Here is a 13,843-nt window from a genome sequence, read left to right on the forward strand (position 1 = left end):
AAAGTCTGTGTTTCTAACTCTTTCAAAGCATCTTCTAGATATTTTAAGTATCTCTCAAATTCGGCATACTCAGAGCTAGACTGTCCTTTTCTAACTAACACTCGGTCAAGTCTGACACCTTTTTCCTTATCACTTACATTGTCATTAAGTTCTGTTGATTCTAACTAAAAAATCTTACTGCTATAATCCTTGTTGCTACTTTCACTACCACTATTCTCGTTTCTGTCCTCAAAGTCTCTTATGAGGACCAGCAGATAGTTGATGGGAGCTTTGGGAATCAGACAAACTGGATTCCAGTTTTTGCACTTAACAGCTGTGTGTATTGGACAAGTTATTTAATTTTTTAAATATGCAGTTTATTCATATGTTAAATGGGGCTAGTATTTAGAAATTTAGTAATCTAAATAAAATGTCATTCACAATGGCAGGCACACAGTTACCATTCAAAAATGTTTTTCACTCAGTACTCTCCTTTCTTTCTGCCTTTAACCCATCTTTCCCAGCCAGTATACATTCAACATCCACACCAGTTACTTTCTAACTCAAAAGGTCTACTCATGTCAGTCTTCGATTAAAACAAAAAAAAACTTTTCACAAATTTTTACTGCCTATATGACAAAGAATCTCTTTAGTTTGACACGAATGACCCATTAGAAATCTAGCCCCAAGCTACCTTTCCAGCTTACAAACTCATTACTCCATATTACATAACTTACTTACCTAAGGTATCTTACATTGTCAAGCCTTGATTTCTTTATTGTTGCCACCTCAGTGTTCAGTCTTCCCCCTTCTATTTCTAGCTGATGTAATCATACTTATATTTGCATATGCATATGCTTTCACCAATAAATCCTAATTCCTTGGAAGGAAAGAACGCTCCTTTTAATTTGACACATTGCATTCACTTATTCATTCGCTCATCAAATATTTATTACCTGAAAACCAGGCATTGTGCTAGATATTAGAGAAACATAAACAAAGAAGACTGGCCCACACCCTTAACAAGTGTGCAGCCTGGTGAGGAAAATGGGCATACAAACAATTCCAGTAATGGGTGATAAGTGAAAGGGCAGAACAGTGACTCTAGTTTCTGGTTATAGATTAGAATCCCTAGCATCGATTTTACAAAATGCTAATGCCCGGTTTCAACCACCAAAGATTCTAATTAATTGGTCTGTGGTAAATTTTCTTTTTTTAAAGCTCCTCTAGCTGGGCACAGAGTCTCCCACCTGTAATCCCAGTACTTTGGGAGGTCAAGAAGGGAGGATCACCTGAGGTCAGAAGTTCAAGACCAGCCTGGCTAACATGGTGAAATCCCATTTCTACTAAATAATACAAAAATTAGCTGGGCATGGTGACATGCACCTGTAATCCCAGCTACTTGGGAGGCTGAGGCAGGAGAATCACTTGAACCTGAGAGGCAGAGGTTGCAGTGAGCCAAGATCATGCCACTGCACTCCAGCCTGAGTGACAGAGCAAGACTCCTACTCCAACAAAACAAAAATAAAATAAAATAAAAAGCTCCTCTGGCCTAGTTATGTGACGCAACCCTTGCAAGCCCCTGGGAGAGAGTTGTAAATAGAAGCCTATGGAATATTATGACTCAGAAACATTTCCTGAAAAAAAAAAAAAAAAAAAAAAGAAGACGACTGTGGAATACGGGAGACACACCTTCTCGTTGGCATTTTTGGTTGTTCCACAACACCTTGTTCCCTTTCTTCTTCCTTCCCAAATCTACTCAGGGGTATAGCCCTTCTCCAAGTGACTTAAGAGACGTAACACTAGCCCCAAGTCAGGGGTTGATTCTGATTGTTCTTTCTTGTGATTGGTTTAGGTATAGGCAAAGGAACTCACTGTGAACAAGGATACATGAGGGGAGGTTGCCCGTGGGAAGACGGGAAAAGGTTTCCAAATCCCAAGAAAAACGCATCAAGAAAGACAGGCTCTTTCTCTCTTTGGACACTGCTGCATCTGGCTGTGACATCTGGAACTAAAGTAACTATATTATAACTGTGAAAAGAGCCACCTTGAGGCCAGATTTAAAAAGGAGCTGGGTTTTGGTGACACTATTAAGTCACTGCATCAAACAACCCTGACATCCGTCCACCTGTGCATTTCTCCTTCATTTTCATTTTTTTCTTTCTTCCTTTTTTTTTCTTTTTTTTCTTGAGGCAGGGTCTCATTTTGTCACCCAGGCTAAAGTGCAGTGGTGTGATCATGGCTCATTGCAGCCTCAACCTCCCAAGGCTTAGTAGGACTCAAGTGATCCTCCCATGTTAGCTTCCCGAGTAGCTGGGACTACAGGTGCACATCATCATGCCTGGCTAATTTTTAAAATTTTTTTATAGAGACAGGGTCTCCCTATGCTGCCCAGGCTGGCCTTGAACTCCTGGGCTCAAGTGATCCTCCTGCCTCAGTCTTCCACGGTGTTGGGATTACAGGCGTGAACCACCATGCCTGGCCTTGCATTTCTTGATATATAAAATAATACATTTCCTAATTTTTTTATGATGCTTTGAGTCAAAATTCTGATTACCTGCAACAAATCACATCTCAACTGATATAGAATTAAGTCAAAATTGGGGATCAAGGAAGGCACCCCAGAGAAGATGGTATCTGAGGAGTTGCCAGTATGGCCGCCAAGAAGCAGGAAAAGCAAATAAAAAGGCATGCATAGAAAAGTATAAAATATTCTGGGAAGTGCACATAGTTCAGAATGGCTATTGCAAAGAGTATGAGCAAGGAAATGAGGTTGGAGAAGTGACAGTCTGGGACAAGATCTTGAGAAGCCTTGTATCCTGTGGTAGATTAAATGTGGTGACAAATGTTTTGCAGCTCCTCCTATCAAGAGGCAAAGCCTACTCCAGAACCTCATGAATACGGCTGGCTTCATGACTTGCTTTGACCAATAGAAGGTGTCAGAAGTGATATTATTCAAATTCCAGAGCCGAGGCCTACCACTCTTGAAATGCCGTCTGAGGCTGCCATGTTGTAAGGAAGGCAATCTAGCCTACTGAAGAATGAGAGGCCAGGTGGTGGGGATACTGAGGCGCCCCAGCTGACAGCCAGCACTGACTGCTGGGCATATGACGGAGGAGGCCATCTTGGACGATGCAGCTGTTTCAGCCATCATCCGACTGCAAATGAGCACAGCACACCCACAGAATCATAAAAAAAAAATGTGTCATTGCTGTAGTAAGCCACTGCGTTTAGGGTGGTTTGTTATGCAGCAATAGGTATCTGACATAGGCCATGCCAAGATGTTTGAGCTTTACTCTGAAAACTATGCAGAGTAACCTGATTAGACTCATGTTAGAAAGATTACCTTGGCAGTACTATGGAGAGTGGCTTGGAGTGGGTCCACGGTGGAGGCGGAAGACTTGTTACAAGACTCAGTAGTCTTGTAACTCAGCGTTAATGGAGCTGAGAAATCTGGATGTAAACTAAGACAGTGATAGTGGGGAGGCAGAGAAGAGTCAAGATAGAGGTACAAATCAACATGATATGTTGGACACAGTGGCTCACGCCTGTAATTTCAGCACTTTGGGAGGCTGAGGCAGGCAGATCACTTGAGGTCAGGAGTTAAGATACCAGCCTGGTCAACATGGTGAAACCCTGTCTCTACTAAAAATACATGAATTAGCCAGCTGTGGTAGTGTGTGCCTGTAGTCCCAGCTACTCGGGAGGCTGAGGCACAAGGATCACTTGGACCTGGGAGGCGCAGGCTGCAGTGAGCCAAGATCTCGCCACTGCACTCCAGCCTGGGTGACAGAGTGAGACTCTGTCTAAAAACGAACAAAAATACATGATGGTGACGTAGGTTACAAAGTACAAAGGAGAAAAATGAACTAAGCATTACTCAAAGCTTTCTGGATTTGGTAAATGAGTGAATGGTCATGCCATTTTCTAAGACAGAGATTATGGGAGCAAGTGAAGGTCTGCAGTAACCCCGGAACATCCAAGTGATGTACAGCAAGGAATTGTGAATAATCAATCAATGTTTGATGAATAAATTACTGATTAATCTGAGTGGGTACCAAAGTACCCTAGTCCAAGGAACCATCTTTACATGGTTTATATGGTATAAACTGAATACTAAGTCAAGTAAGGTTTTAATGGTGTGAACTCATGTTATTGACACTTCATCAGAATAGAAAGGAAAAGGAAAGGTAAGATTCGATGCAGTCTAAAAGTGCTGGCAAATCTGCACACTGTTTAGCTTACGTGCATCAATCTGTAATTCTTAGGAAATGCAAAGTAGCGTTACTACCTAAAGTCACTATCATTTTGTAGTATATTCAGAGGGTAAGGTGTACAACACAAGTCTTTTTCTCTGTCCTGCAGATTCGTTATATGGGTTTCCCTAATTACATGCAGGGAAGAGTTGGGGCTATCTCCATGCTGTCAAGTGGGCATAATCTATATCAGTGTGATAAGCTGCAGAGTCTACAAACAATTTTAATATGCACATGCCAATATTGACTTACCTTTGATGTTGATTAAAATAGCAAGTAAATGGCTGGGAACCAATCTCATCTTTCCAGTACTGTTGCCAATTCATGACACTTTCCAAATTCTTCTGATTTTCTCTCTTACAGGGAGGGATATAGGAGCACTAACAAAATAGAATACAGAAAGTAAATCTATTATTTTATGGAATATTGAGATATAGTCATTTTTTTATAGAAAGATGGCATTATAAAGACAGTAAATCTAATTTAGACCTCCCTAATTTTTAAATACAACCAAATTGAAATTACTAAACTATAGTCCAAATTTCCAATTTGGCACAAGGACAGAAAGTATTCCAAATACAAAAACACAGCAAAAAATAAACTTCAGTCATTATGGTGTAAGGGTATTTTATAAACAGTTACCATGTAATAGCAAATTAAAAGCATAATATACTCTTTCTTTTGGTGACCTGTCTGTCAACAGAGGGAGGCATAAAAAAGTTTATTTTTATCCCCAATTGCTATCTATGAACCTTGGCATTTCTGTCTTCTACCTGTAACTAATAAATTCAAGCACATAGCTCTTCTCAGGATACTGCTCCTAACTGCTGAAACCCAAGTTTTCTTTTCTTACATTCTGTTGGACAACAAAATCAGTGGAAAATTTCCTTTTAAATACATAATCAATGTATTTTGCTAACTGATGTCTTTTCCTAGCCATGCCTCTGACAAAGTAGTTCTCTTAAAGGGGCTGTATTATTCTAAGCAATACAGATTAAGCAGAATCAGACAACTGTTCTTAGGTCCAGATGTTAAAATGAACTCTCCGCATTCTAATCCATTTTCTGCAATTCAGCTTTTTACAATGATGACGAGGATGATGCCAGTTTCTATTTATTGTTTGCAATACAGCAGACGCAGATGCTTAACAGGACTTAACTTGTGTACTGTTTACAACCCTATAACAATTTCCATTTTATAGATGCAGACATTGAGATTTTCGTCAGCTCTACAACCACAACTAGATTCTGGTGGTCTTATCACATTCTACGCTTAGATGTTTTACCAAGGTATCCGATAGTAAGGAGCAGGGAAAGCCAACCAAACACAACATAGAGTTTTACAGTATAATTTCAGTCACATTGTTTAATTTACAGCATACAATTATTCAACACCTTCTCACTATTTTCTGGTAAAACTGAAATGTTTTAGCATGATGCACAAAGCTCTTCGTGATCTGGTCCCTGCCTGTCCTCACCCTCATTTAATTCTGGGATGCAGCCATATGGATGTACTTGCTCTCCAAATCTGCCACGTGCTGTCAACCTACTTGCTTGGCACAGGCTGTTCTCTCTCCTTTTAATGCCCTTTGTTCCTAAATCTCCTTTAAGATTCAAGTTTGGTGTTACCTACTTGAGGGAGCCTTCTTTTTCTTCTACCACAGTTAAGTGCCCCTCATTTTTGCTGCCATGGGACTCACGCCACGTGATATCACAGCTGGAAACACAGAGTATCATACTTGTCTGTTTTATGTCAGCCTTCCCAATTTGCTGGCGAGGTGAGAACAAGAACTGTTTTCTGTCTTTTCTATATTTTCACACTTATGACTATGTCTGCTAATGGTGAAATTGCAAAAATGTTGGTTGAATTAGTTAATGATAACACGGATACATTTTTATTCAAGATGATGACATTATTTTCACAGTGTTTAAACTTTTAAAAAATATATAGACATTATAAATTTTAGTAAATTTGGTTGTCTATTATATACAATACATCCACAACATGTTATGCAAATGTTATTTTAATGATTGAATCACTGAATGTTTATCTTCTGCACATATAGTTCTACTTCTATTAATAACAGTAATACAAAGCTAAAAATGTCTGTGAAATTATGGATTCTGAGTTCTTCCAAAGCAGCAGTTGGGTTTGGAAGCAAAGGAGACCATTAGATAGGGCTCCAGTCCTATTGTCTATTAGGTGTTAGGCCTTGGGTAAATTACTTCCCTTTTCTGGACTTCATTTTTTCAAATATGCAAAATCTCCAAAATAATTTCTAGCTCTACATTTCTATGATTCTATTCTTGGAGGTACACCAAGAAAGAACCCAGCAGAAGGCAGGACTACAAACACTGTCACAGTACTTTTCCCAGAAGAGATCCTGCCCACTGGGGAGATGGCTGGGAACCCTGACTAAGCCAGTATTCCAGCCAGCAAAGAGGAGGAGTGTGGTAGGTCCTTCCTTAGGGGCCAGTACTTTGCATTAGAAAAATGTTCACAAGAGGACCATGATTTTCCTATTGCTTACTTTCTCTAAGGTATTGGATACTTTGTTTCCTTCTATTAAAATATATATTTTTCTACATTATAGTCAATTAGTTTATAAAGTGTGAGTAGGTGCCAATTTATTGTGCTCTTCTAGGAAGGAGAAATTTTCCAATTTGGGGGTAGAAGCTGTGAAGTGTGAAAGCCTAAAAATTCATCAGAGCCCTTTTTGCAATGGGTAAATACTTGACACAAGAGAAGTGCGTTAGGAAAGAACAATTCACAACCACATGTAATCAAAACAGATTTTAAATATTTGTAAGTTAACTCAGTTTGAATTCTTTGCTATTTAGTTTTTTGGGGAGAAATTGGTTTAAAAGAAATGTCTCTCTCAAATGATAACCTAAGATTTGACCAGAAGAATGACATTGACATGCTTCTGAAAAGGTCAAAAACTTTCACTGAGTGTGTAAAGTTCTGTATTAGGTATGTTGAAGTTTCATGTGAGATTTTTAAAAAGATTCTTGCTTTTTTGGAAAGTCTGAGGTTGTGTGGATGGATTTTTGGACGGAAAGTACTTTTTTACACTGGAGAAAATAACCTGAGATCAAAATTTGAGTATTCTTTTTATGCACTGCATTCTTTCCAAAGAGTGACATAGATTAAGCGATCTATACTTATAATACTCTGGCAACTTTTTAAAACTAACATTTCCTGGAAAGAATTTTTTTTTAAGAGTCAGGGTCTTGCTCTGTGACCCAGGCTGGAGTGCAGTGGCAAGATCATAGCTAACTGCAGCCTTGAACTCTTGGGGCTCAAGTGATCCTCCTGCCTAGCCTCTTGAGTAGCTAGGACTACAGCTACTCCACCACACTCAGCTAATTTTTTGTAGAGAAGGTGTCTGTCTCCTTTTGTTGTCCAGGCTGGTCTCAAACTCCTGGGCTCAATTGTCCCACCCCGCCCTCTAAGAGTGCTGGGGTTACAGGTGTGAGCCATCACACCTGGTCTGAAAAGCTAAACTTTTTAAGGCAAACATCAAATTCTTAAAAATCATTATGGCTCCATTTCCTTAAATCTTTATTCTCAAGTTACTGTGAAGCCTAACTCAGATCCTCCCTAGATTCCTTCTCAATTCACTTAGTGGATCATCGTAGATTGCCAGAATTTTTACATAAATTAGAAATGAAAGTCCAAAGCACGGTGCTGGAAAAAGAACTCGAGAATTCAATCACACGAATGCCTTTTATTTCTAGATTGTTCAAGCCTAGTGGTTTTCCAGGCTTCATAATAGTTCCACCATGGATGTCTCTCACTTGGGGAGGACCACAAATAACAACCTACATGGTAACATCATCATCACAACCAACATTTATTGACTATATGTCAAGTGTTGCATTAATTCAAACGAACAAATATAATTACTTCCATTTTTGGATGAGGAAACTGAGGGACAGAGGGACTTAAGAAAACTTTATTGGCCAGGTACCACGGCTCACGCCTGTAATTCCAACACTTTGGGAGGTTGAGGCAGGCAGATCACTTGAGGTCAGGAGTTTGAGACCAGCCTGGACAGCAGGGTGAAACCCCATCTCTACTGAAAATACAAAAATTAGCAGGGCGTGGTGGCACCCACCCATAATCCCAGCTACTTGGGAGGCTGAGACACCAGAATCGCTTAAACCTGGGAGGCGGAGGCTGCAGTGAGCTGAGATTACGCCACTTGCACTCCAGCTTCGGTGACAGAGCAAGACCCTGTCCAAAAGAAGAAGAAAACTTTCTCAAGGTCCCAATGGCAAATGGAAAAGCTGGGATTCAGGCTGCAGAGTGGTCCTAACTACTGCTTTCCTTATCTCTATCTTTAGGGATTCCTAGTCTTCTCTCTTTGGAGCTCCTGATTTAGGACAAGGAGATCCCTTGCCCTCTGCATCCCTCTCTTGGAGCACCAGTGTAGTATTTTTATTGGAATGGAATTGATGTAGTCCTCCTGAGAGCTGATGGGTTGAGGCAAGTCTGTTGCAGTCCTTTGTCTTCCTGGTACATCCTCAGAGAAATTCACTGTAAGTCTTTGCTTGTTCCCTCCTGTTTCAATTTGGCTTCAGGGTTGGTTTCTGGTGCCATGGATGTAATTTCACTGAGGTGAATTTATAGACATAATGCCTTTGGTCATGGAGGACAATAGCATTTCCTTAGAGAAATTTCTTCATATAGTTCTGACCTATTTTGTTTTTCATTTGCAAAGGCAGCATTTCCAGGCTTCTAATATCATTACTGCACAAATAACCTTCACTGGAGCCCATACTGTTTGCTGTCTGAACTTGGATAAAATCACTTCTTTGAAAAAATATTTTAGAAAAAGATTTTTTGAACTTTTGCATTCATGAACAAAGTTCATGGAACTGAGTTGGCTATCCTGACAAGAATAACATAAAGTCTTCCAATGAGTTTATTAAGAAAAGACACTATCATCACACGACATGGAATGCTTGATTATGTACTTATTATTACTTAGTTTTCCATTATTGTATGTTAGGGTTTATCAGGATTTATAACAGCATTTTTTTTTCTGCCAACCACAATGGGATTTATATTTTAATAGAATCGTTTTTGAGTAGGTTCTTTGTGATAAGTGTCTTCAGAGGACTGCATTTCAATCATTTGGGCAGAGTAGGCAGAATTAACTTTCTTCTGTTACTGAATCATTTAAAGATTATTGAATAAATCCTGTGGTCTACTTAGTTAAATATCAGAGACTGGGTTCTATGTTAGGAATTATCTAAGAAACAGAAATGAGGAAATTTGTTTCTCCAGTTTTCCCTTGACTTCATTTGGTTAGGGAGGGTAGTACTGAAAGACATAATACTAGAATGCATGCAGCTGATTAAATAATTTCCAAATAAATTTGGTTAGAAAATGAATTCTTAAAACATTATCTACTGGAACACATGTTTAATTATATTTTATACCATAACCCCTCGTTTTCTGAACTCCTGTAAGAAATATCTGTCAGCTATCATTGTAATTTTAGTGATACTTTTGACAATATGAGCATATAATCAGAAAACACTGTGAAATAAAAAGTATAACTGAGCCATTTATAAACTCCATAATAGTCAGGTGCAGTGGCTCAAGCCTGTAATCCCAACATGTTGGGAATATGAAGCAGGAGGATCACTTGAGCTCAGGAGTTCAGGACCACACTGGGCAACAAAGTGAGATCCCATCTTTACGAAATATTAAATAATTAGCCAGGCATGGTAGTACACACCTGTAGTCACAGCTACTCAGAAAGCTGAAGTGGGAAGACTGCTTGAGACCAGGAAGTCAAGGCTACAGTGAGCCGTGATCATCCCACTGTACTCCAGCCTGGGAAACAGAGCAAGATCCTATCTCAAAAATAAATAAATAAATAAACTCCATAATGTTTCAAATGTTGTCGGTGCATATGTGCATGGGCACACACACACATACACACATACAGAGTCCTTATGAATGTAGGTTAATTGAACAAATATATACAAAATTATATGTCAGCTAAAAAACTAAATTCTAGGGCAGGTAGTCCAGAATGTTTATCCATATCTGAAAGCTAAATGAAAGTAATCTTATGGAAGAATTCAGAGTTAAATAAATGGCTCAGAAATTGTGAAAAGCAAGGTTAACTAAGAACAAGAGAAGCTAAAATGAGCTCTTAGGCAAGAGTAGGCTGGGCAGAAAGAGTGGTGCCCAGCCTAGAGCAGAGATGGTCAAAGTCTGTTCCACAGATCACTTGAACTGCTTGTCAAAAAGATCCACCCTCCTGAAAGTGTGATTCATTAAGACTAGGAATCTGCATTTTTAACAGCTCTCCTGCCCTTGGAATGACAGATTTTTAGAATTGATAATTTATGCAATAAACTATTCTTGATTGCTGAGTACTGCATAGGAAACAAAGATTAGCTATTACTCACTCCCTTCTCCCTCTCTCTCCCTCTCCACCTCCCCCGAAGCAAGCAGTGTAGTAATAGTAGCATATTTACAAACTGCTTTGTGACTACAAAAGAAGACATGAATATTTTGGCCTCCAGAGTATAAGAGAAGGCTTCACAGAAGAGATGACTTTTGATTTGTGTCTTTAACGCTGAACAGGAATTTGATTGTCAGAGAATGGGTTGGGAAGGTGACATCCCAAGAAGAAATGGAATGTGCAGACGCTGTGTATGGATGTTCCAGAAAGACTGAGTCATCTAATGTACTTGGAGGACAAGGGGCATAGGAGATGGTGCTGGAAAATGCCCAAATTATCTGACCTACTATTCACTGAAGAATTGCTCCTCTCTCCTTAAATGTTTCTGTGGAAAGTTGCTCACTACCTCCCAGAGAATACACCCACCCTCCAATGCATAGTTTTTTTTAGTTAGAATTTACTATCATATGTTGATATGACATCTGGATTTTTGGAATTTAATAATATTCACTTAACTTCTGCATTCAGGCAGACTGCTAAGGTTGGTTATATTATTAAGACTGAAAAGTTCGGCATGGCATTCCATCTTCAAAATAGTTCATTTAGTTTTAGAGTTAGAAAATAAAAACACGGTGGGGCGTGGTGGCTCATGCCTGTAATCCCAGCACTTTGGGAGGCCAAGGCAGGTGGATCACAAGGTCAGGAGTTCAAGACCAGGCTGGCCAAGATGGCGAAACTCCTTCTCCACTAAAACAACAAAAATTAGCCAGGCATGGTGGCAGGAGCCTGTAATCCCAGCTACTTAGGAGGCTGAGGCAGGAGAATCGCTTGAACCCGGGAGGCAGAGGTTGTAGTGAGCCGAGATCGCGCCACTGCACTGCAATCTGGGCGACAGAGTGAGACTCTTTCTCAAAAATAAAATAAGATAAATAAAATAAAATAAAAACACACAGTCTTTGCCAAAAATAGAAGTTGAATCCAAATAGAAGCAATCACACCAAAACAAGAAATTTTAATCTGGAAGAAGTTCAATAGTTATTAATAATTATAACAAGCATGACAGGACCTATAAACATTTGTTTAATAACTCCTGATCAGAATTTAAAATCCTGAGGAAATGGTCAATACTCTTTAAATTTTATTATTTTTTTATTATATTTTATGGGTTACATGTGCAGAACATGCAGGTTTGTTACATAGGCATACAAGTGCCATGGTGGTTTGCTACACCCATCAACCCCTCATCTACAGTAGGTATTTCTCCTAATGCTATTTCTCCCCGAGTTTCCCACTCCCCGACAGGCCCCAGTGTGTGATGTTGCCCTCCCTATTTCCCTATGTTCTCATTTTTCAACTCCCACTTATGAGTGAGAACATGCAGTGTTTGGTTTTCTGTTCTTGTGTTAGTTTGCTGAGAATGATGGTTTCCAACTTCATCCATGTCCTTGCAAAGGACATGAACTCATCTTTTTTATGGCTGCATAGTATTCCATGGTGTATATGTGCCACATTTTCTTTATCCAGTCTATCATTGATGGGCATTTAGGTTGGTTCCAAGTTTTTGCTATTGTGAACAGTGCTGCAATAAACAAACGTGTGCATGTGTCTTTATAGAATGATTTATAATCCTTTGGGTATACACCCAGTAATGGGATTGCTGGGTCAGATGGTATTTCTGGTTCTAGATCCTTGAGGAATCACCATACTGTCTTCCGTAATGGTTGAACTAATATACACTCCCACCAGCAGTGTAAAAGCATTCCTATTTCTCCACATCCTCTCCAGCATCTCTTATTTCCTGACATTTTAATGATTGCCATTCTAACTGGCGTGAGATGGTATCTCATTGTGGTTTTGATTTGCATTTCTCTAATGGAGATGGTCAATACTCTTATGACATTGAAATGAAATAAAACTTTCTTAAATGTTCATGCACACATTCAGATGGCTTCATTGATGGCATTACGCGTAGCTATATTGTGTACTGTAAGGTACACAAATTCAATGTGTGTATGTATCGATATATATTCAATGAAATATTACAACCATCACTTCTGCATGAAGGGGATCAACAAGCCCTGTCTATTCTAAGTCCTCTAGAACCAGTATGGTGATGATAAAAAAATTGGTGCTTCCTGTTTGTAGCAGAGTATGTTTTTTAAGGAGAGCTGCATTAATATACATCCCATTTCACATACTCTTACAATGTGATGTTGGCACTCCTCGATTGAGAGGTGGGGGTCTAGCTTCTCTTCCTTAGCACATAAATGAGCCTGTAATTACAGCAATGATTCAGTGTGACTTCAAGGTTAGATCAGAAAAGGTGATAAAGCACCTGCTTGCATCTCTCTCGAGAATGCTCATCCTTGGTCTCCAGACAGTATTCTACAAGGAGACCCAAACTGGCCCATAATGAGAGATCACATGAAAGGCCTATGTGGAGAGGAACTGAGGTCCTCAGCCAACATCCAGGATCAACTGCCTGATACGTAAGTAAATGAACCTGCAGATGAGCCTCCATCCTACAGCCTCTGAGTTTTCCAAATGGGACTTTTGATTAATCCAAATGGATTAGAGAGAGACTATATTCTTCTCTGTGTCCTTTATAAATTTCTGACCCACAGAATTTGTGAACATAGGCCGGGCGCGGTGGCTCACACCTGTAATCCCAGAGTCTTTGGAGGCCAAGGCAGGGGGACTGCTTGAACCCAGGAGTTCGAGACTAGCCAGGGAAACATAGCAAGACCCTCTGTCTACAGAACATATTTTTTTAATTAGCTGGGTGTACTGGTATATGCCTTTAGTCCTAGCTAGTCAGGAGATTGAGAGGTGAGGATAGCTTGAGCCCTGGAGTTTGAGGTTACAGTGAGCTATAATTGTGTCACTGCACTCCAGCCTGGGTGACAGAGCAAGACCCTTTCTCTAAAAAAAATAAAAAATAAATAAAAAATAAAAGAATGTGTGAACATAAGAAAAATGACTTGAGCCACAGGGATCCTTGACAGTGCCTGAGATCACAGGACATCTAGGATTAAAATAAATGGATAACCTTCTAAGGTTCTTCTTTATTTACATACCTGAAAGGTTTGTAAATGAGGTTTGATGAAATGAAGTCTATGAGTCACTGGGATGTAAGGCAGGACTCCTCAGCCAATCCCAGGCCCAAAGCTCCTTAGAG

At 39.6% G+C, this 13,843-nt stretch overlaps 1 protein-coding gene across 1 annotated transcript in view; it reads right to left on the reverse strand.

Moving 5' to 3' along the window:
* Nucleotides 1-13,843, reverse strand: part of KCNMB4 (potassium calcium-activated channel subfamily M regulatory beta subunit 4) — a 67,537-nt gene that overhangs the window by 28,922 nt on the left and 24,772 nt on the right. The window contains exon 2 of the mRNA XM_003259536.3: nt 4,488-4,615. Within this exon, the coding sequence (XP_003259584.1) occupies nt 4,488-4,615 (128 nt within the window). The remainder of the gene's footprint in view (nt 1-4,487; nt 4,616-13,843) is intronic.

Source organism: Nomascus leucogenys, chromosome 10 (genome assembly GCF_006542625.1).
Source record: "Nomascus leucogenys isolate Asia chromosome 10, Asia_NLE_v1, whole genome shotgun sequence".
NCBI classification, from domain to species: domain Eukaryota; kingdom Metazoa; phylum Chordata; class Mammalia; order Primates; family Hylobatidae; genus Nomascus; species Nomascus leucogenys.